This window comes from Festucalex cinctus, chromosome 17 (assembly GCF_051991245.1).
Source record: "Festucalex cinctus isolate MCC-2025b chromosome 17, RoL_Fcin_1.0, whole genome shotgun sequence".
NCBI lineage: Eukaryota > Metazoa > Chordata > Actinopteri > Syngnathiformes > Syngnathidae > Festucalex > Festucalex cinctus.
Window position 1 is genome coordinate 7,318,484 of NC_135427.1, and position 27,198 is coordinate 7,345,681.

Sequence of the window (27,198 nt, forward strand, 5' to 3'; positions counted from 1 at the left end):
AGCCTTACTATACATGGTCGTTTTTTTGTCGAGAAAAAAAAGCCTTACTATACATGGTCGTTTTTTTGTCGAGAAAAAAAAGCCTTACTATACATGGTCGTTTTTTTGTCAGAAAAAAAAGCCTTACTATACATGGTCGTTTTTTTGTCGAGAAAAAAAAGCCTTACTATACATGGTCGTTTTTTTGTCGAGAAAAAAAAGCCTTACTACACATGGTCGTTTTTTTGTCAGAAAAAAAAGCCTTACTATACATGGTCGTTTTTTTGTCGGAAAAAAAAGCCTTACTATACATGGTCGTTTTTTTGTCAGAAAAAAAAGCCTTACTATACATGGTCGTTTTTTTGTCAGAAAAAAAAGCCTTACTATACATGGTCGTTTTTTGTCGAGAAAAAAAAGCCTTACTATACATGGTCGTTTTTTTGTCGAGAAAAAAAAGCCTTACTATACATGGTCGTTTTTTGTCGGGAAAAAAAGCCTTACTATGCATGGTCGTTTTTTTGTCAGAAAAAAAAGCCTTACTATACATGGTCGTTTTTTTGTCGAAAAAAAAAGCCTTACTATACATGGTCGTTTTTTTGTCGAAAAAAAAAGCCTTACTATACATGGTCGTTTTGAAGGGGTAAAAAAAAAAAGCTTTACTATACATGGTCGTTTTGAAGGGAAAAAACGCCTGAATATACATGGCCGTTTTGAAGGGAAAAAAACGCCTTACTATACATGGTCGTTTTGAAGGAAAAAAAAAACGCCTTACTATACATGGTCGTTTTGAAGGGGTAAAAAAAAAAGCTTTACTATATACATGGTCGTTTTGAAGGGAAAAAAACGCCTTATTATACATGGTCGTTTTGAAGGGAAAAAAACGCCTTATTATACATGGTCGTTTTGAAGGGAAAAAAACGCCTTATTATACATGGTCGTTTTGAAGGGAAAAAAACGCCTTATTATACATGGTCGTTTTGAAGGGAAAAAAACGCCTTACTATACATGGTCGTTTCGAAGGAAAAAAAAAAAAAGCTTTACTATACATGGTCGTTTTGAAGGGGTAAAAAAAAAAGCTTTACTATACATGGTCGTTTTGAAGGGAAAAAAACGCCTGAATATACATGGCCGTTTTGAAGGGAAAAAAACGCCTTACTATACATGGTCGTTTTGAAGGGAAAAAAACGCCTGAATATACATGGTCGTTTTGAAGGGAAAAAAACGCCTTACTATACATGGTCGTTTTTTTGTCAGAAAAAAAAGCCTTACTATACATGGTCGTTTTTTTGTCGAAAAAAAAAGCCTTACTATACATGGTCGTTTTTTTGTCGAGAAAAAAAAGCCTTACTATACATGGTCGTTTTTTTGTCAGAAAAAAAAGCCTTACTATACATGGTCGTTTTTTTGTCAGAAAAAAAAGCCTTACTATACATGGTCGTTTTTTTGTCGGAAAAAAAAGCCTTACTATACATGGTCGTTTTTTTGTCAGAAAAAAAGCCTTACTATACATGGTCGTTTTTTTGTCGAGAAAAAAAAGCCTTACTATACATGGTCGTTTTGAAGGAAAAAAAAAAAAAAGCTTTACTATACATGGTCGTTTTGAAGGGGTAAAAAAAAAAGCTTTACTATACATGGTCGTTTTGAAGGGAAAAAAACGCCTGAATATATATGGCCGTTTTGAAGGGAAAAAAACGCCTTACTATACATGGTCGTTTTTTTGTCAGAAAAAAAAGCCTTACTATACATGGTCGTTTTTTTGTCGAAAAAAAAAGCCTTACTATACATGGTCGTTTTTTTGTCGAGAAAAAAAAGCCTTACTATACATGGTCGTTTTTTTGTCGGAAAAAAAAGCCTTACTATACATGGTCGTTTTTTTGTCGAAAAAAAAAGCCTTACTATACATGGTCGTTTTTTTGTCGAAAAAAAAAAGCCTTACTATACATGGTCGTTTTTTTGTCAGAAAAAAAAGCCTTACTATACATGGTCGTTTTTTTGTCGAGAAAAAAAAGCCTTACTATACATGGTCGTTTTTTTGTCAGAAAAAAAAGCCTTACTATACATGGTCGTTTTTTTGTCGGAAAAAAAAGCCTTACTATACATGGTCGTTTTTTTGTCGAGAAAAAAAAGCCTTACTATACATGGTCGTTTTTTTGTCAGAAAAAAAAGCCTTACTATACATGGTCGTTTTTTTGTCGAGAAAAAAAAAGCCTTACTATACATGGTCGTTTTTTTGTCGAGAAAAAAAAAGCCTTACTATACATGGTCGTTTTTTTGTCAGAAAAAAAAGCCTTACTATACATGGTCGTTTTTTTGTCAGAAAAAAAAGCCTTACTATACATGGTCGTTTTTTTGTCGGAAAAAAAAGCCTTACTATACATGGTCGTTTTTTTGTCAGAAAAAAAAGCCTTACTATACATGGTCGTTTTTTTGCCGAGAAAAAAAAGCCTTACTATACATGGTCGTTTTTTGTCGGAAAAAAAATCCTTACTATACATGGTCGTTTTTTTTGTCGAAAAAAAAGCCTTACTATACATGGTCGTTTTTTTGTCGGAAAAAAAAGCCTTACTATACATGGTTGTTTTTTTGTCGAGAAAAAAAAGCCTTACTATACATGGTCGTTTTTTTGTCAGAAAAAAAAGCCTTACTATACATGGTCGTTTTTTTGTCGAGAAAAAAAAGCCTTACTATACATGGTCGTTTTTTCGTCGAGAAAAAAAAGCCTTACTATACATGGTCGTTTTTTTGTCAGAAAAAAAAGCCTTACTATACATGGTCGTTTTTTTGTCAGAAAAAAAAGCCTTACTATACATGGTCGTTTTTTTGTCAGAAAAAAAAGCCTTACTATACATGGTCGTTTTTTTGTCGGAAAAAAAAGCCTTACTATACATGGTCGTTTTTTTGTCGGAAAAAAAAGCCTTACTATACATGGTCGTTTTTTTGTCGGAAAAAAAAGCCTTACTATACATGGTCGTTTTTTTGTCGAGAAAAAAAAGCCTTACTATACATGGTCGTTTTTTGTCGGGAAAAAAAGCCTTACTATACATGGTCGTTTTTTTGTCGGAAAAAAAAGCCTTACTATACATGGTCGTTTTTTTGTCGAGAAAAAAAAGCCTTACTATACATGGTCGTTTTTTTGTCAGAAAAAAAAGCCTTACTATACATGGTCGTTTTTTTGTCGAGAAAAAAAAGCCTTACTATATACATGGTCGTTTTTTTGTCGAGAAAAAAAAGCCTTACTATACATGGTCGTTTTGAAGGAAAAAAAAAAAAAAGCTTTACTATACATGGTCGTTTTGAAGGGGTAAAAAAAAAAAGCTTTACTATACATGGTCGTTTTGAAGGGAAAAAAACGCCTGAATATACATGGCCGTTTTGAAGGGAAAAAAACGCCTTACTATACATGGTCGTTTTGAAGGGAAAAAACGCCTGAATATACATGGTCGTTTTGAAGGGAAAAAAACGCCTTACTATACATGGTCGTTTTTTTGTCAGAAAAAAAAGCCTTACTATACATGGTCGTTTTTTTGTCGAAAAAAAAAGCCTTACTATACATGGTCGTTTTTTTGTCGAGAAAAAAAAGCCTTACTATACATGGTCGTTTTTTTGTCGAGAAAAAAAAGCCTTACTATACATGGTCGTTTTTTTGTCAGAAAAAAAAGCCTTACTACTATACATGGTCGTTTTTTTGTCAGAAAAAAAAGCCTTACTATACATGGTCGTTTTTTTGTCAGAAAAAAAAGCCTTACTATACATGGTCGTTTTTTTGTCGGAAAAAAAAGCCTTACTATACATGGTCGTTTTTTTGTCGGAAAAAAAAAGCCTTACTATACATGGTCGTTTTTTTGTCGGAAAAAAAAGCCTTACTATACATGGTCGTTTTTTTGCCGAGAAAAAAAAGCCTTACTATATACATGGTCGTTTTTTTGTCAGAAAAAAAAGCCTTACTATACATGGTCGTTTTTTTGTCGAAAAAAAAAGCCTTACTATACATGGTCGTTTTTTTGTCGAAAAAAAAAAGCCTTACTATACATGGTCGTTTTTTTGTCGAAAAAAAAAAGCCTTACTATACATGGTCGTTTTTTTGTCGAGAAAAAAAAGCCTTACTATACATGGTCGTTTTTTTGTCGAGAAAAAAAAGCCTTACTATACATGGTCGTTTTTTTGTCGGAAAAAAAAGCCTTACTATACATGGTCGTTTTTTTGTCAGAAAAAAAGCCTTACTATACATGGTCGTTTTTTTGTCGAGAAAAAAAAGCCTTACTATACATGGTCGTTTTGAAGGAAAAAAAAAAAAAAGCTTTACTATACATGGTCGTTTTGAAGGGGTAAAAAAAAAAAGCTTTACTATACATGGTCGTTTTGAAGGGAAAAAAACGCCTGAATATACATGGCCGTTTTGAAGGGAAAAAAAACGCCTTACTATACATGGTCGTTTTGAAGGGAAAAAAACGCCTGAATATACATGGTCGTTTTGAAGGGAAAAAAACGCCTTACTATACATGGTCGTTTTTTTGTCAGAAAAAAAAGCCTTACTATACATGGTCGTTTTTTTGTCGAAAAAAAAGCCTTACTATACATGGTCGTTTTTTTGTCGAGAAAAAAAAGCCTTACTATACATGGTCGTTTTTTTGTCGAAAAAAAAGCCTTACTATACATGGTCGTTTTTTTGTCGAGAAAAAAAAGCCTTACTATACATGGTCGTTTTTTTGTCGAGAAAAAAAAGCCTTACTATACATGGTCGTTTTTTTGTCTGAAAAAAAAGCCTTACTATACATGGTCGTTTTTTTGTCGGAAAAAAAAGCCTTACTATACATGGTCGTTTTTTTGTCGAGAAAAAAAAGCCTTACTATACATGGTCGTTTTGAAGGAAAAAAAAAAAAAAGCTTTACTATACATGGTCGTTTTGAAGGGGTAAAAAAAAAAAGCTTTACTATACATGGTCGTTTTGAAGGGAAAAAAACGCCTGAATATACATGGCCGTTTTGAAGGGAAAAAAACGCCTTACTATACATGGTCGTTTTGAAGGGAAAAAACGCCTGAATATACATGGTCGTTTTGAAGGGAAAAAAACGCCTTACTATACATGGTCGTTTTTTTGTCAGAAAAAAAAGCCTTACTATACATGGTCGTTTTTTTGTCGAAAAAAAAAGCCTTACTATACATGGTCGTTTTTTTGTCGAGAAAAAAAAGCCTTACTATACATGGTCGTTTTTTTGTCGAGAAAAAAAAGCCTTACTATACATGGTCGTTTTTTTGTCAGAAAAAAAAGCCTTACTATACATGGTCGTTTTTTTGTCAGAAAAAAAAGCCTTACTATACATGGTCGTTTTTTTGTCAGAAAAAAAAGCCTTACTATACATGGTCGTTTTTTTGTCGGAAAAAAAAGCCTTACTATACATGGTCGTTTTTTTGTCGGAAAAAAAAAGCCTTACTATACATGGTCGTTTTTTTGTCGGAAAAAAAAGCCTTACTATACATGGTCGTTTTTTTGTCGGAAAAAAAAGCCTTACTATACATGGTTGTTTTTTTGTCGAAAAAAAAAGCCTTACTATACATGGTCGTTTTTTTGTCGGAAAAAAAAGCCTTACTATACATGGTCGTTTTTTTGTCGAGAAAAAAAAGCCTTACTATACATGGTCGTTTTTTTGTCGAGAAAAAAAAGCCTTACTATACATGGTCGTTTTTTTGTCAGAAAAAAAAGCCTTACTATACATGGTCGTTTTGAAGGAAAAAAAAAAAAAGCTTTACTATACATGGTCGTTTTGAAGGGGTAAAAAAAAAAAAAGCTTTACTATACATGGTCGTTTTGAAGGGAAAAAAACGCCTGAATATACATGGCCGTTTTGAAGGGAAAAAAACGCCTTACTATACATGGTCGTTTTGAAGGGAAAAAACGCCTGAATATACATGGTCGTTTTGAAGGGAAAAAAACGCCTTACTATACATGGTCGTTTTTTTGTCAGAAAAAAAAGCCTTACTATACATGGTCGTTTTTTTGTCGAAAAAAAAAGCCTTACTATACATGGTCGTTTTTTTGTCGAGAAAAAAAAGCCTTACTATACATGGTCGTTTTTTTGTCGAGAAAAAAAAGCCTTACTATACATGGTCGTTTTTTTGTCAGAAAAAAAAGCCTTACTATACATGGTCGTTTTTTTGTCAGAAAAAAAAGCCTTACTATACATGGTCGTTTTTTTGTCAGAAAAAAAAGCCTTACTATACATGGTCGTTTTTTTGTCGGAAAAAAAAGCCTTACTATACATGGTCGTTTTTTTGTCGGAAAAAAAAAGCCTTACTATACATGGTCGTTTTTTTGTCGGAAAAAAAAGCCTTACTATACATGGTCGTTTTTTTGTCGGAAAAAAAAGCCTTACTATACATGGTTGTTTTTTTGTCGAAAAAAAAAGCCTTACTATACATGGTCGTTTTTTTGTCGGAAAAAAAAGCCTTACTATACATGGTCGTTTTTTTGTCGAGAAAAAAAAGCCTTACTATACATGGTCGTTTTTTTGTCGAGAAAAAAAAGCCTTACTATACATGGTCGTTTTTTTGTCAGAAAAAAAAGCCTTACTATACATGGTCGTTTTTTTGTCGAGAAAAAAAAGCCTTACTATACATGGTCGTTTTTTTGTCGAGAAAAAAAAGCCTTACTACACATGGTCGTTTTTTTGTCAGAAAAAAAAGCCTTACTATACATGGTCGTTTTTTTGTCGGAAAAAAAAGCCTTACTATACATGGTCGTTTTTTTGTCAGAAAAAAAAGCCTTACTATACATGGTCGTTTTTTTGTCAGAAAAAAAAGCCTTACTATACATGGTCGTTTTTTGTCGAGAAAAAAAAGCCTTACTATACATGGTCGTTTTTTTGTCGAGAAAAAAAAGCCTTACTATACATGGTCGTTTTTTGTCGGGAAAAAAAGCCTTACTATGCATGGTCGTTTTTTTGTCAGAAAAAAAAGCCTTACTATACATGGTCGTTTTTTTGTCGAAAAAAAAAGCCTTACTATACATGGTCGTTTTTTTGTCGAAAAAAAAAGCCTTACTATACATGGTCGTTTTGAAGGGGTAAAAAAAAAAAGCTTTACTATACATGGTCGTTTTGAAGGGAAAAAACGCCTGAATATACATGGCCGTTTTGAAGGGAAAAAAACGCCTTACTATACATGGTCGTTTTGAAGGAAAAAAAAAACGCCTTACTATACATGGTCGTTTTGAAGGGGTAAAAAAAAAAGCTTTACTATATACATGGTCGTTTTGAAGGGAAAAAAACGCCTTATTATACATGGTCGTTTTGAAGGGAAAAAAACGCCTTATTATACATGGTCGTTTTGAAGGGAAAAAAACGCCTTATTATACATGGTCGTTTTGAAGGGAAAAAAACGCCTTATTATACATGGTCGTTTTGAAGGGAAAAAAACGCCTTACTATACATGGTCGTTTCGAAGGAAAAAAAAAAAAAGCTTTACTATACATGGTCGTTTTGAAGGGGTAAAAAAAAAAGCTTTACTATACATGGTCGTTTTGAAGGGAAAAAAACGCCTGAATATACATGGCCGTTTTGAAGGGAAAAAAACGCCTTACTATACATGGTCGTTTTGAAGGGAAAAAAACGCCTGAATATACATGGTCGTTTTGAAGGGAAAAAAACGCCTTACTATACATGGTCGTTTTTTTGTCAGAAAAAAAAGCCTTACTATACATGGTCGTTTTTTTGTCGAAAAAAAAAGCCTTACTATACATGGTCGTTTTTTTGTCGAGAAAAAAAAGCCTTACTATACATGGTCGTTTTTTTGTCAGAAAAAAAAGCCTTACTATACATGGTCGTTTTTTTGTCAGAAAAAAAAGCCTTACTATACATGGTCGTTTTTTTGTCGGAAAAAAAAGCCTTACTATACATGGTCGTTTTTTTGTCAGAAAAAAAGCCTTACTATACATGGTCGTTTTTTTGTCGAGAAAAAAAAGCCTTACTATACATGGTCGTTTTGAAGGAAAAAAAAAAAAAAGCTTTACTATACATGGTCGTTTTGAAGGGGTAAAAAAAAAAGCTTTACTATACATGGTCGTTTTGAAGGGAAAAAAACGCCTGAATATATATGGCCGTTTTGAAGGGAAAAAAACGCCTTACTATACATGGTCGTTTTTTTGTCAGAAAAAAAAGCCTTACTATACATGGTCGTTTTTTTGTCGAAAAAAAAAGCCTTACTATACATGGTCGTTTTTTTGTCGAGAAAAAAAAGCCTTACTATACATGGTCGTTTTTTTGTCGGAAAAAAAAGCCTTACTATACATGGTCGTTTTTTTGTCGAAAAAAAAAGCCTTACTATACATGGTCGTTTTTTTGTCGAAAAAAAAAAGCCTTACTATACATGGTCGTTTTTTTGTCAGAAAAAAAAGCCTTACTATACATGGTCGTTTTTTTGTCGAGAAAAAAAAGCCTTACTATACATGGTCGTTTTTTTGTCAGAAAAAAAAGCCTTACTATACATGGTCGTTTTTTTGTCGGAAAAAAAAGCCTTACTATACATGGTCGTTTTTTTGTCGAGAAAAAAAAGCCTTACTATACATGGTCGTTTTTTTGTCAGAAAAAAAAGCCTTACTATACATGGTCGTTTTTTTGTCGAGAAAAAAAAAGCCTTACTATACATGGTCGTTTTTTTGTCGAGAAAAAAAAAGCCTTACTATACATGGTCGTTTTTTTGTCAGAAAAAAAAGCCTTACTATACATGGTCGTTTTTTTGTCAGAAAAAAAAGCCTTACTATACATGGTCGTTTTTTTGTCGGAAAAAAAAGCCTTACTATACATGGTCGTTTTTTTGTCAGAAAAAAAAGCCTTACTATACATGGTCGTTTTTTTGCCGAGAAAAAAAAGCCTTACTATACATGGTCGTTTTTTGTCGGAAAAAAAATCCTTACTATACATGGTCGTTTTTTTTGTCGAAAAAAAAGCCTTACTATACATGGTCGTTTTTTTGTCGGAAAAAAAAGCCTTACTATACATGGTTGTTTTTTTGTCGAGAAAAAAAAGCCTTACTATACATGGTCGTTTTTTTGTCAGAAAAAAAAGCCTTACTATACATGGTCGTTTTTTTGTCGAGAAAAAAAAGCCTTACTATACATGGTCGTTTTTTCGTCGAGAAAAAAAAGCCTTACTATACATGGTCGTTTTTTTGTCAGAAAAAAAAGCCTTACTATACATGGTCGTTTTTTTGTCAGAAAAAAAAGCCTTACTATACATGGTCGTTTTTTTGTCAGAAAAAAAAGCCTTACTATACATGGTCGTTTTTTTGTCGGAAAAAAAAGCCTTACTATACATGGTCGTTTTTTTGTCGGAAAAAAAAGCCTTACTATACATGGTCGTTTTTTTGTCGGAAAAAAAAGCCTTACTATACATGGTCGTTTTTTTGTCGAGAAAAAAAAGCCTTACTATACATGGTCGTTTTTTGTCGGGAAAAAAAGCCTTACTATACATGGTCGTTTTTTTGTCGGAAAAAAAAGCCTTACTATACATGGTCGTTTTTTTGTCGAGAAAAAAAAGCCTTACTATACATGGTCGTTTTTTTGTCAGAAAAAAAAGCCTTACTATACATGGTCGTTTTTTTGTCGAGAAAAAAAAGCCTTACTATATACATGGTCGTTTTTTTGTCGAGAAAAAAAAGCCTTACTATACATGGTCGTTTTGAAGGAAAAAAAAAAAAAAGCTTTACTATACATGGTCGTTTTGAAGGGGTAAAAAAAAAAAGCTTTACTATACATGGTCGTTTTGAAGGGAAAAAAACGCCTGAATATACATGGCCGTTTTGAAGGGAAAAAAACGCCTTACTATACATGGTCGTTTTGAAGGGAAAAAACGCCTGAATATACATGGTCGTTTTGAAGGGAAAAAAACGCCTTACTATACATGGTCGTTTTTTTGTCAGAAAAAAAAGCCTTACTATACATGGTCGTTTTTTTGTCGAAAAAAAAAGCCTTACTATACATGGTCGTTTTTTTGTCGAGAAAAAAAAGCCTTACTATACATGGTCGTTTTTTTGTCGAGAAAAAAAAGCCTTACTATACATGGTCGTTTTTTTGTCAGAAAAAAAAGCCTTACTACTATACATGGTCGTTTTTTTGTCAGAAAAAAAAGCCTTACTATACATGGTCGTTTTTTTGTCAGAAAAAAAAGCCTTACTATACATGGTCGTTTTTTTGTCGGAAAAAAAAAGCCTTACTATACATGGTCGTTTTTTTGTCGGAAAAAAAAGCCTTACTATACATGGTCGTTTTTTTGTCGGAAAAAAAAGCCTTACTATACATGGTTGTTTTTTTGTCGAAAAAAAAAGCCTTACTATACATGGTCGTTTTTTTGTCGGAAAAAAAAGCCTTACTATACATGGTCGTTTTTTTGTCGAGAAAAAAAAGCCTTACTATACATGGTCGTTTTTTTGTCGAGAAAAAAAAGCCTTACTATACATGGTCGTTTTTTTGTCAGAAAAAAAAGCCTTACTATACATGGTCGTTTTGAAGGAAAAAAAAAAAAAAGCTTTACTATACATGGTCGTTTTGAAGGGGTAAAAAAAAAAAAAGCTTTACTATACATGGTCGTTTTGAAGGGAAAAAAACGCCTGAATATACATGGCCGTTTTGAAGGGAAAAAAACGCCTTACTATACATGGTCGTTTTGAAGGGAAAAAACGCCTGAATATACATGGTCGTTTTGAAGGGAAAAAAACGCCTTACTATACATGGTCGTTTTTTTGTCAGAAAAAAAAGCCTTACTATACATGGTCGTTTTTTTGTCGAAAAAAAAAGCCTTACTATACATGGTCGTTTTTTTGTCGAGAAAAAAAAGCCTTACTATACATGGTCGTTTTTTTGTCGAGAAAAAAAAGCCTTACTATACATGGTCGTTTTTTTGTCAGAAAAAAAAGCCTTACTATACATGGTCGTTTTTTTGTCAGAAAAAAAAGCCTTACTATACATGGTCGTTTTTTTGTCAGAAAAAAAAGCCTTACTATACATGGTCGTTTTTTTGTCGGAAAAAAAAGCCTTACTATACATGGTCGTTTTTTTGTCGGAAAAAAAAAGCCTTACTATACATGGTCGTTTTTTTGTCGGAAAAAAAAGCCTTACTATACATGGTCGTTTTTTTGTCGGAAAAAAAAGCCTTACTATACATGGTTGTTTTTTTGTCGAAAAAAAAAGCCTTACTATACATGGTCGTTTTTTTGTCGGAAAAAAAAGCCTTACTATACATGGTCGTTTTTTTGTCGAGAAAAAAAAGCCTTACTATACATGGTCGTTTTTTTGTCGAGAAAAAAAAGCCTTACTATACATGGTCGTTTTTTTGTCAGAAAAAAAAGCCTTACTATACATGGTCGTTTTTTTGTCGAGAAAAAAAAGCCTTACTATACATGGTCGTTTTTTTGTCGAGAAAAAAAAGCCTTACTACACATGGTCGTTTTTTTGTCAGAAAAAAAAGCCTTACTATACATGGTCGTTTTTTTGTCGGAAAAAAAAGCCTTACTATACATGGTCGTTTTTTTGTCAGAAAAAAAAGCCTTACTATACATGGTCGTTTTTTTGTCAGAAAAAAAAGCCTTACTATACATGGTTGTTTTTTGTCGAGAAAAAAAAGCCTTACTATACATGGTCGTTTTTTTGTCGAGAAAAAAAAGCCTTACTATACATGGTCGTTTTTTGTCGGGAAAAAAAGCCTTACTATGCATGGTCGTTTTTTTGTCAGAAAAAAAAGCCTTACTATACATGGTCGTTTTTTTGTCGAAAAAAAAAGCCTTACTATACATGGTCGTTTTTTTGTCGAAAAAAAAAGCCTTACTATACATGGTCGTTTTGAAGGGGTAAAAAAAAAAAGCTTTACTATACATGGTCGTTTTGAAGGGAAAAAACGCCTGAATATACATGGCCGTTTTGAAGGGAAAAAAACGCCTTACTATACATGGTCGTTTTGAAGGAAAAAAAAAACGCCTTACTATACATGGTCGTTTTGAAGGGGTAAAAAAAAAAGCTTTACTATATACATGGTCGTTTTGAAGGGAAAAAAACGCCTTATTATACATGGTCGTTTTGAAGGGAAAAAAACGCCTTATTATACATGGTCGTTTTGAAGGGAAAAAAACGCCTTATTATACATGGTCGTTTTGAAGGGAAAAAAACGCCTTATTATACATGGTCGTTTTGAAGGGAAAAAAACGCCTTACTATACATGGTCGTTTCGAAGGAAAAAAAAAAAAAGCTTTACTATACATGGTCGTCGAAGGAAAAAAAAAAAAAGCTTTACTATACATGGTCGTTTTGAAGGGGTAAAAAAAAAAGCTTTACTATACATGGTCGTTTTGAAGGGAAAAAAACGCCTGAATATACATGGCCGTTTTGAAGGGAAAAAAACGCCTTACTATACATGGTCGTTTTGAAGGGAAAAAAACGCCTGAATATACATGGTCGTTTTGAAGGGAAAAAAACGCCTTACTATACATGGTCGTTTTTTTGTCAGAAAAAAAAGCCTTACTATACATGGTCGTTTTTTTGTCGAAAAAAAAAGCCTTACTATACATGGTCGTTTTTTTGTCGAGAAAAAAAAGCCTTACTATACATGGTCGTTTTTTTGTCGAGAAAAAAAAGCCTTACTATACATGGTCGTTTTTTTGTCAGAAAAAAAAGCCTTACTATACATGGTCGTTTTTTTGTCGGAAAAAAAAGCCTTACTATACATGGTCGTTTTTTTGTCAGAAAAAAAAGCCTTACTATACATGGTCGTTTTTTTGTCAGAAAAAAAAAGCCTTACTATACATGGTCGTTTTTTTGTCGGAAAAAAAAGCCTTACTATACATGGTCGTTTTTTTGTCAGAAAAAAAGCCTTACTATACATGGTCGTTTTTTTGTCGAGAAAAAAAAGCCTTACTATACATGGTCGTTTTGAAGGAAAAAAAAAAAAAAGCTTTACTATACATGGTCGTTTTGAAGGGGTAAAAAAAAAAAGCTTTACTATACATGGTCGTTTTGAAGGGAAAAAAACGCCTGAATATATATGGCCGTTTTGAAGGGAAAAAAACGCCTTACTATACATGGTCGTTTTTTTGTCAGAAAAAAAAGCCTTACTATACATGGTCGTTTTTTTGTCGAAAAAAAAAGCCTTACTATACATGGTCGTTTTTTTGTCGAGAAAAAAAAGCCTTACTATACATGGTCGTTTTTTTGTCGGAAAAAAAAGCCTTACTATACATGGTCGTTTTTTTGTCGAAAAAAAAAGCCTTACTATACATGGTCGTTTTTTTGTCGAAAAAAAAAAGCCTTACTATACATGGTCGTTTTTTTGTCGGAAAAAAAAGCCTTACTATACATGGTCGTTTTTTTGTCGGAAAAAAAAGCCTTACTATACATGGTCGTTTTTTTGTCGGAAAAAAAAGCCTTACTATACATGGTCGTTTTTTTGTCGAGAAAAAAAAGCCTTACTATACATGGTCGTTTTTTGTCGGGAAAAAAAGCCTTACTATACATGGTCGTTTTTTTGTCGGAAAAAAAAGCCTTACTATACATGGTCGTTTTTTTGTCGAGAAAAAAAAGCCTTACTATACATGGTCGTTTTTTTGTCAGAAAAAAAAGCCTTACTATACATGGTCGTTTTTTTGTCGAGAAAAAAAAGCCTTACTATATACATGGTCGTTTTTTTGTCAGAAAAAAAAGCCTTACTATACATGGTCGTTTTTTTGTCGAGAAAAAAAAGCCTTACTATACATGGTCGTTTTTTTGTCGAGAAAAAAAAGCCTTAGTATACATGGTCGTTTTTTGTCGGGAAAAAAAGCCTTACTATACATGGTCGTTTTTTTGTCAGAAAAAAAAGCCTTACTATACATGGTCGTTTTTTTGTCGAAAAAAAAGCCTTACTATACATGGTCGTTTTTTTGTCGAAAAAAAAAGCCTTACTATACATGGTCGTTTTGAAGGGGTAAAAAAAAAAAGCTTTACTATACATGGTCGTTTTGAAGGGAAAAAACGCCTGAATATACATGGCCGTTTTGAAGGGAAAAAAACGCCTTACTATACATGGTCGTTTTGAAGGAGAAAAAAAAAACGCCTTACTATACATGGTCGTTTTGAAGGGGTAAAAAAAAAAAGCTTTACTATATACATGGTCGTTTTGAAGGGAAAAAAACGCCTTATTATACATGGTCGTTTTGAAGGGAAAAAAACGCCTTATTATACATGGTCGTTTTGAAGGGAAAAAAAACGCCTTATTATACATGGTCGTTTTGAAGGGAAAAAAACGCCTTACTATACATGGTCGTTTTGAAGGGAAAAAAAAAAAAAAAGCTTTACTATACATGGTCGTTTTGAAGGGGTAAAAAAAAAAGCTTTACTATACATGGTCGTTTTGAAGGGAAAAAACGCCTGAATATACATGGCCGTTTTGAAGGGAAAAAAACGCCTTACTATACATGGTCGTTTTGAAGGGAAAAAAACGCCTTACTATACATGGTCGTTTTGAAGGGAAAAAAACGCCTTATTATACATGGTCGTTTTGAAGGGAAAAAAACGCCTTACTATACATGGTCGTTTTGAAGGTAAAAAAAAAAAAAGCTTTACTATACATGGTCGTTTTGAAGGGGTAAAAAAAAAAAGCTTTACTATACATGGTCGTTTTGAAGGGAAAAAACGCCTGAATATACATGGCCGTTTTGAAGGGAAAAAAACGCCTTACTATACATGGTCGTTTTGAAGGGAAAAAAACGCCTTACTATACATGGTCGTTTTGAAGGGAAAAAAACGCCTGAATATACATGGTCGTTTTGAAGGGAAAAAAACGCCTTACTATACATGGTCGTTTTGAAGGGAAAAAAACGCCTTATTATACATGGTCGTTTTGAAGCGAAAAAAACGCCTTACTATACATGGTCGTTTTGAAGGGAAAAAATGCCTTACATACATGGTCGTTTTGAAGGAGGAGAAAAACCCGCCTTACTATCCATGGTCGTTTTGAAGGGACAAAAACGCCTGAATATACATGGTCGTTTTGAAGGGAAAAAAAAAAACGCCTTACTAAACATGCTCGTTTTGAAGGGGGAAAAACGCCTTACTATACATGGTCGTTTTGAAGGGAAAAAAACGCCTTATTATACATGGTCGTTTTGAAGGGAAAAAAACGCCTTACTATACATGGTCGTATTGAAGTGATAAAAAACGGCTTACTATACATGGTCGTTTTGAAGGGAAAAAAACGCCTTACTATACATGGTCGTTTTGAAGGGGAAAATATGCCTTACTATACATGGTCGTTTTGAAGGGAAAAAAACGCCTTATTATACATGGTCGTTTTGAAGGGGAAAAAAAACGCCTTATTATAAATGGTCGTTTTGAAGGGAAAAAAAACCCGCCTTACTATACATGGTCGTTTTGAAGCGAAAAAAACGCCTTACTATACATGGTCGTTTTGAAGGGAAAAAAAATGCCTTACATACATGGTCGTTTTGAAGGAGGAAAAAAAAACCCGCCTTACTATCCATGGTCGTTTTGAAGGGACAAAAACGCCTGAATATACATGGTCGTTTTGAAGGGAAAAAAAAACGCCTTACTAAACATGCTCGTTTTGAAGGGGGAAAAACGCCTTATTATACATGGTCGTTTTGAAGGAAAAAAAAAACGCCTTACTATACATGGTCGTTTTGAAGGGAAAAAAACGCCTTACTATACATGGTCGTTTTGAAGGGAAAAAAACGCCTTATTATACATGGTCGTTTTGAAGGGAAAAAAACGCCTTATTATACATGGTCGTTTTGAAGGGAAAAAAAACGCCTTATTATACATGGTCGTTTTGAAGGGAAAAAAAAACGCCTTATTATACATGGTCGTTTTGAAGCGAAAAAAACGCCTTACTATACATGGTCGTTTTGAAGGGAAAAAATGCCTTACATACATGGTCGTTTTGAAGGAGGAGAAAAACCCGCCTTACTATCCATGGTCGTTTTGAAGGGACAAAAACGCCTGAATATACATGGTCGTTTTGAAGGGAAAAAAAAACGCCTTACTAAACATGCTCGTTTTGAAGGGGAAAAACGCCTTACTATACATGGTCGTTTTGAAGCGAAAAAAACGCCTTACTATACATGGTCGTTTTGAAGGGAAAAAAACGCCTTATTATACATGGTCGTTTTGAAGGGAAAAAAAACGCCTTATTATACATGGTCGTATTGAAGTGATAAAAAACGGCTTACTATATACATGGTCGTTTTGAAGGGAAAAAAACGCCTTCCTATACATGGTCGTTTTGAAGGGAAAAAAAACGCCTTATTATACATGGTCGTTTTGAAGGGAAAAAAACCCCGCCTTACTATACATGGTCGTTTTGAAGCGAAAAAAACGCCTTACTATACATGGTCGTTTTGAAGGGAAAAAATGCCTTACATACATGGTCGTTTTGAAGGAGGAAAAAAAAACCGCCTTACTATCCATGGTCGTTTTGAAGGGACAAAAACGCCTGAATATACATGGTCGTTTTGAAGGGGGAAAAAAACGCCTTACTAAACATGCTCGTTTTGAAGGGGGAAAAACGCCTTATTATACATGGTCGTTTTGAAGGAAAAAAAAAAAACGCCTTACTATACATGGTCGTTTTGACGGGAAAAAAAAAAAAACGCCTTACTATACATGGTCGTTTTGAAGGGGTAAAAAAAAAGCTTTACTATACATGGTCGTTTTGAAGGGAAAAAAACGCCTTATTATACATGGTCGTTTTGAAGGGAAAAAAAACGCCTTATTATACATGGTCGTTTTGAAGGGAAAAAAACGCCTTACTATATATACATGGTCGTATTGAAGTGATAAAAAACGGCTTACTATACATGGTCGTTTTGAAGGGAAAAAACCCCTTACTATACATGGTCGTTTTGAAGGGAAAAAAAAACGCCTTACCCCGGGTTTTCACTGGATGCGGTTGCGGTGCGGTTGCGGTGCGGTCCGGCGACGCAAGCAATTAGATTCCATTCATTCGAATGGTGCAGTTTACACCGCTTGCGGGTGCGTTGCGTGTCGACTGCGGAAGGCCTGCGGCGTGCCGCAAGCCTTCCGCAAGGATAGCCTATTTTCTATTTTTGCCAGACGCCGCAGCGGTAGGCCTCCGGCAAATGGCAAGCTAGCACAAAACACATCGAGCGGGACAGGAAGACCGAGGCAGTTTCAAAATAAATTTCCGGTTACCTTTCAGAATAAAATACTCGCCAGCTCCTATTTCACAGTTTTTCAGCAAAACGTGACGTGGGCGTCGCCAGGCCATGTGCTCATTCACGGTTTAGACACCAGCGAACATGGACGAGGAGAGGTTTATATTGGAGGTGGAAAACCACCAAATAATATATGACACGGCACATCCTTTTTATAAGGACTGTAATGTATTGTGAGTTTGATGTTCGCGATTGCTTGTTGTGCCCGTCTCGCTTGCCGTACTGAGCGGCAGCCGGACGGGGAAGACAGAAATAAAGAGTGGACCCGCACTGACCCGACTCTCGTTATTAATATACTTTACAAGGACAACCAAAAAAAGGATGCTGCATGGAATCTCATATCTTTCTGCTTCTCTGTTGAGCAGACTTTCTGTATGTTTGTCGTTGTGAAATGCCACATGATCGCGCGCGCGCGGTCCCGCGAGACACGTTGGGAAGTGGGCGGCGACGGAGCTGCCGGACCGCAGCTGTGCGGAGCCGGTGTGGATTGACAAAAAAATTGACCCATCCGGAGCACGCAGTCAAGACGCACCGCACCGCAACCGCACCGCAACCGCAACCGGTGAAAACCCGGGGTTACTATACATGGTCGTTTTGAAGGGAAAAAAAAATGCCTTACTATACATGGTCGTTTTGAAGGGAAAAAAACACCTTACTATACATGGTCGTTTTGAAGGGAAAAAAAACGCCTTACTATACATGGTCGTATTGAAGGGGGAAAAAAAAACGCCTTACTATACATGGTCGTTTTGAAGGGGAAAAAAAAGCCTTACTATACATGGTCGTTTTGAAGGGAAAAAATGCCTTACATACATGGTCGTTTTGAAGGAGGAGAAAAACCCGCCTTACTATCCATGGTCGTTTTGAAGGGACAAAAACGCCTGAATATACATGGTCGTTTTGAAGCGAAAAAAACGCCTTACTATACATGGTCGTTTTGAAGGGAAAAAAACGCCTTATTATACATGGTCGTTTTGAAGGGAAAAAAAACGCCTTATTATACATGGTCATTATTGAAGTGATAAAAAACGGCTTACTATATACATGGTCGTTTTGAAGGGAAAAAAACGCCTTATTATACATGGTCGTTTTGAAGGGAAAAAAACCCCGCCTTACTATACATGGTCGTTTTGAAGCGAAAAAAACGCCTTACTATACATGGTCGTTTTGAAGGGAAAAAATGCCTTACATACATGGTCGTTTTGAAGGAGGAAAAAAAACCCGCCTTACTATCCATGGTCGTTTTGAAGGGACAAAAACGCCTGAATATACATGGTCGTTTTGAAGGAAAAAAAAAACGCCTTACTAAACATGCTCGTTTTGAAGGGGGAAAAACGCCTTATTATACATGGTCGTTTTGAAGGAAAAAAAAAAAACGCCTTACTATACATGGTCGTTTTGAAGGGAAAAAAAAAAAAACGCCTTACTATACATGGTCGTTTTGAAGGAGTAAAAAAAAAGCTTTACTATACATGGTCGTTTTGAAGGGAAAAAAACGCCTTATTATACATGGTCGTTTTGAAGGGAAAAAAAACGCCTTATTATACATGGTCGTTTTGAAGGGAAAAAAACGCCTTACTATACATGGTCGTATTGAAGTGATAAAAAACGGCTTACTATACATGGTCGTTTTGAAGGGAAAAAAACGCCTTACTATACATGGTCGTTTTGAAGGGAAAAAAAAAACGCCTTACTATACATGGTCCTTTTGAAGGGAAAAAAAAATGCCTTACTATACATGGTCGTTTTGAAGGGAAAAAAACACCTTACTATACATGGTCGTTTTGAAGGAAAAAAAAACGCCTTACTATACATGGTCGTATTGAAGTGATAAAAAACGGCTTACTATACATGGTCGTTTTGAAGGAAAAAAAAACGCCTTATTATACATGGTCGTTTTGAAGGGAAAAAAAACGCCTTATTATACATGGTCGTTTTGAAGGGAAAAAAAACGCCTTATTATACATGGTCGTTTTGAAGCGAAAAAAACGCCTTACTATACATGGTCGTTTTGAAGGGAAAAATGCCTTACATACATGGTCGTTTTGAAGGAGTAGAAAAACCCGCTTTACTATCCATGGTCGTTTTGAAGGGACAAAAACGCCTGAATATACATGGTCGTTTTGAAGGGCAAAAAAACGCCTGACTATACATGGTCGTTTTGAAGGGAAAAAAAACGACTTACTATACATGGTCGTTTTGAAGGGGGAAAAACGCCTTGTTATAGATGGTCGTTTTGAAGGGAAAAAAAAACGCCTTACTATACATGGTCGTTTTGAAGGAAAAAAAAACGCCTTATTATACGTGGTCATTTTGAAGGAAAAAAAAACGCCTTACTATACATGGCTCTGAACTAGTGTTACCTGGTCTCACGTCTCAGCCAGCTCATCCGCAACGTACAACAAAATCCAGATTAGTTTGGTGCTGGTCGCTAGTTCTTGATCTCGACCCATCTGCTCTGTAAAATAGATCACAGGAACAAATTACAGCAGTTGTAGTAACACAGATCACAGGAACAAAATAAAAAGGAGGACAGTAGGTTAAGCCTCCTGTCCCCCATACACTCCGCAACTAGGCAGCAGTCTAGCTAGCTGGTTAGCATGCTAACTAGCTAGGTTAGCTTAGCGAGCTACATTCCCCATGTGGCAGCGGGTGGAAAAGGCACCGCTGACCGACTGGTAACCAGGCCAGCCGCAAGGAGAAGTGGGGGGCGACTGACCTGGTTACCAGCCGGCCAGTGATGACTCTCCACCCATCACAGGGAATGGGCCCACAACAAAATGTGTAAAGGAAGATTTTTTATTTTTTTTTTTGTCCTGTGAACTAGTGTTACCTGGTCTCATGTCTCAGCCGGCTCACCCACAGCGCAAAACAAAACCCAGATTTGTTTGGTGCTGGTCGCTGTTCTTGATCAACTCATCTGCCTGCAAAACAGATCACAGGAACAAAATTGCAATTTGTAACAAATTCGCATAATGGGCAAGTTTCAAATAGCAGAGTGGAAATACTTTCTGGGTGCAGCAGAAAGACGATGCTGTCTGTGACTGCTTTCATATCTCAAGCAAAAGGTGGGGGAGTGAAACCAGGATTTGGCAGAAGGATGTACTCAACTTTCAACCCACACAATGAAGAAGGTGTACACTGTGAGCTCAAGCCTTCCATGCTAGAATGGTAAGTGCTCCCCCTAACTGACTTCAACGTACAAGAAGAGTGGACGCAAAACCCCATGTGGACAAACCACAAAAGGTTGTGGAAATGTTTTTCTCAGGGGAAAACAGAAGTGCTGTTAGATTCTGAAGTGGCCACTGCCATCACTTGATCAAAAAATAAAAATCTGATGAGGCATGAAGAAGACAGTTTGTGAGCACAAGGTCAATAATGTGAAAGAAGTGGAGGACTTTTCCAATGTTGAATGGGCAAAAATAACTGGAGATGGCTACAAAAACCTCGTGTCAAGCTACATTTCACATCAGAAAGGTGTTAATCCCCCCCCAAAAAAAACATGTACTACTTACCAAGTGGCGGCACGGTAGTCGAGTGGTTAGCACGTCCGCTTCCCAGTTCTGAGGTCTCCGGTTCGAGTCCAGGCTCGGACCTTCCTGGGTGGAGTTTGCATGTTCTCCCCGTGCCCGCGTGGGTCTTCTCCGGGTACTCCGGTCTCCTCCCACATTCCAAAGACATGCATGGCAGGTTAATTGGGCGCTCCGAATTGTCCCTAGGTGTGCGTGTGAGTGTGGATGGTTGTTCGTCTCTGTGTGCCCTGCGATTGGTTGGCAACCAGTCCAGGGTGTCCCCCGCCTACTGCCCAGAGCCAGCTGAGATAGGCGCCAGCAGCCCCCGCGACCCTTGTGAGGAATAAGCGGTCAAGAAAATGGATGGATGGATGGATACTTACCAAGTACAGATGTATGTGACTAAAGGGTTGAATAATTTGGTCAATGAAGAAATCAAAAGCAACACAAAAAGATATTGCGGTCATTTAAGTTGCATTTGTTCCTTTTACAAGTCATTATTTTATCTGAATAGAATAAAAACATTTTGACATATCACTTGTTTATTGAAGGTATTATTAAGGGTATTATTAATTCTATTTAACTTAGGACAATTTAAAGGGGGGGGGGTAGGAGAAAGACGTTTGAGAATTATGTTAGCGGGGAAGAAGGCTTTGACTAAGAAATGAGATAAATGAATTTTTGATATGGAGTTTCAGCTACATTAAACAAATCGTGCTTCTTGACATTAATCCCTCGATAACTTGCCTCCAAAGGGTTACGCACGTGCCTCCATGGTAAAATAGAACACAGATTGTTTGTAAGTGGAAGATAACAGGGCTAGATAAGTTACCGTCCTGACGAGTTCTCTTTCTCTGCCAATGGGGTATATGCCACGGAAGAGGCGGGACTGCACAACAGTTTGTTTCCGGTTCGTTTTGCGACGTGTGGGCTGTGTCAAAAATACTTGTGCTTCCGGCTTGGAAAGTTCATTTGTTTTTGTTTTGTTGAGCTTTGTATTCATTGTTTTGTATTTGAAAGTGTGAAAAAAACAAACAAACAAAAAAACAACTTGTGCTTCCGGCTTTGTGCCCCTGGGTTAAGCGTTCGCAAAACGGACCGGAAATAAACTGATGTGCAAATCACGTCCCGCCTCTCCCGTGGCATATACCCTATTCGGGGACTCAACGACTGTCTGGCCTGCTGCTAAATCACTTGTACATGACCGTCTCTATACATTTGTACACGATTCTTTGGCGTCCTTTGTGTTCCGTGGCCGAACGCACACCTGAGGTAATCAATGCGCGATTGAGCGAGAGCGCCACTTCCTCCTCGCCTTTAACGCCAAGGCTAACCTTCTTCTACTACTTGTTGAACACAATTTACACAATAGCGCCATCTGGTGACTCGCCATGACTTCTTTGGTTTACCGCGGAAAAGATTGCACTTCTCAGCTTGATATTTTTTGGCTTCATAATCAACTTTTATTTCATCACATCATTCTCGGCTGCTTCCCTGACCCGAACCGCCCCCAACTCTCCACCGCCACTAGAAATAGTTAAGTCAAATTACATTTCATTATTTTGTATTTATTATTTATTTTCACTGTGCAACTCATTGTTCCTAGATTCACGATTGTCATAGACATAGGCAGTAAAAAAAAAATAAGTTAGTACCCCTTCACATGCAAGACATGTATGTGTATGTATAAGACATACACTGCAATACTGCTACCAAGACAGCCCTTTATTTTGCTTGTTACATTATTTTATTGATGTAAATATTTGATATGTATAGCCTTCATGTCTGGCCTGGAAATGGAATTGCTTGTAATTTCTTCGTCCACGTGTGAAATGACAAATATTAAATGCATTATGTTGTATTGTGCTACATTGCCATGGAAACCTCACACAGCCATTTGTCTTTGCATGTTTATTGAACACTTGTTGAAAATTAAGGATTATACATAACTAAGGAGAGAAAATGAGTCGATATACATTGTTCAAAAGGGAAAAAAGTCAGCAAACTTTTCGAGTCTACAATTCCAGAATCAAAGTATCATAAAAATCAATTAAAAGCCTTATTGAAGAAGAATTAAACACTGTTTGTGATGAACACTTCATCCCCGTACCAGGCAGGTCACAAGTCCAGCTCTGCAGATAACTCGCTGGTAATCGCATCTGCCGAACACAAAGTTTCATTCACAGCATTATTTTTTCTTTCACCTCATTCAAGGTGACTTACGGTGACGAGCCAGTCAATTCTTTGCTCCCTTTCCTGACAGAGGAAATTCAAAGATGGACGTGGGTGAGTCACTAACGCAGCGAGAACAAAGTGCAAACATCACATCTTACTTTTCTTGCAGATGAAGCCTTTCTTAACTTCACAGTCGTCCTCCTCCCATTGGCCGTTGTGGGCGAGGAAGGAAAGACAGCGTTTAACATTGTAGGAGTGAGAGTCACCTGAAGACAGGAAGAAATCTGAATTTTAAGTGCTCCATTTCACCACATTGTAGCCTTCAGACATCCGTTAGCTAGCAAGAACCTGTGCTCCAGCGCATGTACGCCATCCGGGAACTGTCGCTCCACTGCCAGGAGTTGGGCATCCAGGAGTTGCCGTCCATCCACAGGGAGGTCTCGTTCCAGCTCCCCTGAAGTGAGTCTACAGACGAAAGTCAATTTTCCAGAATCACCAGGTCGTCTTGGGTTGAGCTCAGTTTTGCTCCCAAAAGGCAAAAAAAAAAAAAGCGATGGCCACGACAGGTCGCGTTACCTTGCAGGAAGGCCTGTTCCTTGAAGTCGGCGATTCTGAGCAGGTCCCCGCCCTTGGCCGTGCATACCCGTCGCGCCTCTTTCCAAGTTATCCAGTAATTGTTGTTGAAATGGTAACAGAAGTCGTCGGAGGGGTTGCCCGCCCACCAGCCGCAGTCGTCAGTCCAAACTGCAATCAAAACGACATTTGACAAAGTCATATACTGTACGCGTGTCTGCCGTCGTGCCGTAACATCACCTGGTTTTCGTGGAGGAACGGGCGCCGAGCCCCTGGCTGTAGGAACGGACACAATGCATATCAAATATGAGAGCACGTTAAGAGATGAGGTAAGCGATAATAACCTCTGGACCTTTTTTACATATGAAGTTATTTGCCGCATTGCAGTTGGCGATACACACGGCTCCATAGGCGTCCTCCAGCTTCATACACTCGGAGATACTCAAGCCATACCAGCCACAAGGGGGCCAAGGGTTTTCATCCTGTTCGTCATTAATGTACACTTGAAAAAGTGACTTTTCACATGAGAGTATGGTAAAAATATATATAAAAAAAATTCTTTAGAAATAAGAGTGTTTAAAAAAAATACTATCATTTCTTCACTGTAAAATTATAATTTAAAGTGGAAGTCAACCTGAAACATTTCCTGCCAATGTTATGTGACCTCACTAGTCTAAACATGACATTCGAATTACTATTACATTTGTGGAATTTGAGTTGTAATGCAAAATCCAGCTGGTTTTATTCGTCTCAAGGCGGCCATTTTGCCACTTGCTGTTGACTGAAGAGGGCATTAACTTGCTTAGGTCTCAGGTAACAACCAATCACAGCTAAGCTTCAGAAAAAAGGTGAGCTGTGACTGGTCGTTGCCTGAGCCCTGAGCAACTGTGATGTCATATTCAGTCGACAGCAAATGGCCTTTTTTTCCACAAGTCAAATGACAATGTTATTGATACTGCTGTAAAAGTTTCACTTACTAGAGCTGTTTCGTCAGTAAATGTATAATTCCCCCCATTAGACCCCGTCAATCCAATCCAGGCCTCTTTCTGTATCTTCTGTAAGCGACCTTCACACAAGCACAACATGAGCTTTAGTACAAGAACAGTAGCCAACCTTGTGGATGTTGCGGGAAAAGTCCAACCGACATTTTTTTTCTTGGCGCTTACATTTCAAGAATCTGTGCTCATCCGATGAGTGGATGCTGATCAGGTGACTTTTCCTGGTGAGGCAAAAATCCTCGGCATCCTGCCACTTTTTCTGGTCTCCATTGTAAAAGTAATAGCAAAAACCACGGTATGGCACTTCATCAGGGTCGCAGCCGGAATCTAATGGTCGAAATTAGAAAAGCAGGGCGGGACAGGAAAGGTCAAAAGCGCATGTTGACTCACTTTGCCATATACGGTTACTATAAACAGTTGCAGTACTTAAAAAAGGAGTCCAACTTAAAAAAAAAAAAGAAAAAAAAAAAAAAAAAAAAGAATGTTGACTCACCACAAGTCGCGCATGCGCCAAAAACGAGCAGCGCCTGCCCAATTAGCCATCGTATTGCGTTCATGAGCGTCACCAGGTAGCGGTTAGTGGGACCAATTCGGTGTAACGAGAGAGATTATTCTTTGAGGTTCGAGGAGACCGAGCAGGGTGAGGAGGCGAACAGCGGCAACCGCGAGTTCGCTTTAAGTCGCTTACGTCAACGTCACTGCGTGATTGCGTTCTCGTCGCCTTTACTTAAAAGTTAGAAGTCCACCTATAACAGCCAAAAGGGTAATTACGGCCCATAACGTTGCCCCTTTTAAACACAACGTATTACAGATTGGTCATTTCGTGACCAATAACGTCATGAAAGTCCAGAAACTATAACGTGGTAATTTATTACAATATTGATTGTTACGTAATTGGCCTGGTATTAAAAAAAAAAAAAAAACCTGCTGAAGGAAGCTTTACTGTTGATTATGTTCAGAAGAAGTGAAATATTATGCTACATTACAAAACCAAGAATACCTTTTCCGGCCTGCAGTACTGTACAGAATCGCGAGCAGAATGTCAGTACACTGAAATTAAAATAAGTAAAAATAAAAATAGAGCGAAAACTGGGCGGTCCCGCCATCTAGTGGTCAGAAGCAATATTGTCATTCAGTTTTCAAAGTTAGCTATAGCATTAGCTGTCAACATGATCGCCTGAAGTTAACGTCAACGTTATGTTCGTTTCTAACATTAGCTTTCCATTTGAGTTTCTGAAGTTAGCCTCACCATTACTACTACATTACACTTAAGGAGCTAATATTGAAGCTAACATTTGAAGCCATCATTAGCAGTAACGTTGACAGCTAACTTTAACCAGCCTACATCAAAAGCTAACGTTGCACAGCGAACATTAGCTTCCGACATTATCGGGGCAGGCAAGCGGCATTGACGTGAGGGTCAAAGGTGAAGTAGTGACCTTTCTGGGCACTGGACAGCTTAAGGCCAGGTCGTGACCTCCACTCTGACCTTTGAACTTCTTGTGGACCACCACACGCTCCGTGGGTCAGGGTCCGCTCAGAAGCCCTACCTGCACCACTTTTTATTTTTTAAATCGAGATTTTTTATTTTTTTTTATGTATTTATTTTTTTAGGGGGGGGGGGGGGGTAAATTGTCAAATGTCAGTCCTCTTAGTAAGGTCATAAGGACATGTGAGAAACACTTCATGTCCTGTATTGGTTACAGTTAGGATCCACCAGATGGAACCAAACTGCAAACCTGTGGCTATTCCACCCACCTGAGCATTATTTCCTCCTCCATCTCCGGCCTTGGTCTCCCCACCCTGCTCTTGAAACTTCCTGACCCCGCAGCTGGCCTCAGCGTGCTGGACTCGAACTGTGCGTCGAGGCGTCCCGCTTGACCCCGGCAGAATAATGATTGTGATGAGCATACACACATATTTATTTTGAAGTATTTAACTCTTTAGCACAGCCACCTCATTTACATCACACAGATTGCTGCAGCAAAGTACATCACCTTAACAAGTGCAGCAGTAGTCTAGTTTCTTTTCAACTCAATATTACAATGGCATTTCTGAAATAAACATTTTTCTAATTTGATTTCTGGTTAGTAGACAGTATAGCCAATGGAGTGAGTTGCCACTTTCGAAGTGGAACAGTGTTGCATAATGACAGCAGTCAAACCGCTTCATGTTTTCCAGGAAATCCTGTCAGAATTGTTGGAAGTACACTAATTACTGAGTTTGGGTTGCAGTTTAAATTTCCGCTAGATTCCACTAATGGACAGCAGTAGCAGTGCTGTTCATCTTGGGGGGTGGGGGAATCCATTAATTAATGGACAGACCGTCAACCAGTTGCAAAAAATAAAAAATCCCATGTGGAAGCTAATCAGCTGACAATTTGGCATCAGGTCTGTATTGAGCCATGTGACAAGGTGCAATAACATTAAGGTTGGCTAAGAACCAGAATCACAAGTGTTTAAACACATTGATAAGAACTATGAGTAAAAGTGAACAACATATTGTGTCAGATGTTTAATGGTTTAGTTCAAGTGTGATTGCTTGAATTCATTTTGTGTTCTGATGATTATGTAGAAGTATCATTATACAATAAAAATGACACATTTAATGCTTGAAGACAATTGTGACTTTTCCCCAAAACTTTTTTGTAGCTTGTATATATTTATTTTTATACTTTCAAGATGTTGAAAATATGTGAAAAAACCTGTCATATTTGGATCTTCTGACTAATGATGAATCATGATGAATGAAAC

General features: G+C 37.0%; 1 protein-coding gene and 1 long non-coding RNA gene across 4 annotated transcripts in view; both read right to left on the reverse strand.

Moving 5' to 3' along the window:
- LOC144004973 (uncharacterized) overlaps positions 1 to 21,957 on the reverse strand; it is a 74,429-nt gene extending 52,472 nt beyond the window's left edge. Inside the window, exons 1-3 of one of the 2 annotated variants that reach the window (XR_013279477.1) lie at positions 20,703 to 21,957; positions 20,021 to 20,111; positions 19,551 to 19,645 (exon numbers count right to left, since the gene is read on the reverse strand). This is a non-coding gene — a long non-coding RNA (uncharacterized LOC144004973). The remainder of the gene's footprint in view (positions 1 to 19,550; positions 19,646 to 20,020; positions 20,112 to 20,702) is intronic. The other variant, XR_013279476.1, reaches the window with a different exon arrangement.
- Positions 21,958 to 22,593: 636 nt separating this feature from the next.
- LOC144004768 (lymphocyte antigen 75-like) lies at positions 22,594 to 25,802 on the reverse strand. 2 transcript variants are annotated; one of them, XM_077502276.1, is made up of 10 exons: positions 24,939 to 25,797; positions 24,614 to 24,772; positions 24,425 to 24,513; positions 23,800 to 23,929; positions 23,688 to 23,723; positions 23,451 to 23,618; positions 23,223 to 23,339; positions 23,033 to 23,140; positions 22,923 to 22,955; positions 22,594 to 22,858 (listed from the first exon to the last, which is right to left on the reverse strand). In XM_077502276.1, the coding sequence occupies exons 1-9, from the start codon at positions 25,000 to 25,002 to the stop codon at positions 22,936 to 22,938; spliced, it is 891 nt and encodes a 296-aa protein (XP_077358402.1). In that variant the 5' UTR covers positions 25,003 to 25,797; the 3' UTR covers positions 22,594 to 22,858; positions 22,923 to 22,935. The 2 variants fall into 2 exon arrangements, with proteins under 2 accessions (XP_077358402.1, XP_077358401.1); XM_077502275.1 differs by lacking the exon at positions 22,923 to 22,955 and having other exon boundaries at positions 24,939 to 25,802.
- Positions 25,803 to 27,198: the final 1,396 nt, after the last annotated feature.

What these genes read in the sequence shown, in the direction of transcription:
- LOC144004768 (XM_077502275.1), bottom strand. Translation starts at nt 25,002, where the DNA reads ATGAACGCAATACGATGGCTAATTGGGCAGGCGCTGCTCGTTTTTGGC. An exon ending in TGAGCACAGATTCTTGAAAT is followed by an intron (nt 24,514 to 24,613) that starts GTAAGCGCCAAG and finishes GCTTGTGTGAAG; the next exon opens with GTCGCTTACAGAAGATACAG. An exon ending in TTACTGACGAAACAGCTCTA is followed by an intron (nt 23,930 to 24,424) that starts GTAAGTGAAACT and finishes AATGACGAACAG; the next exon opens with GATGAAAACCCTTGGCCCCC.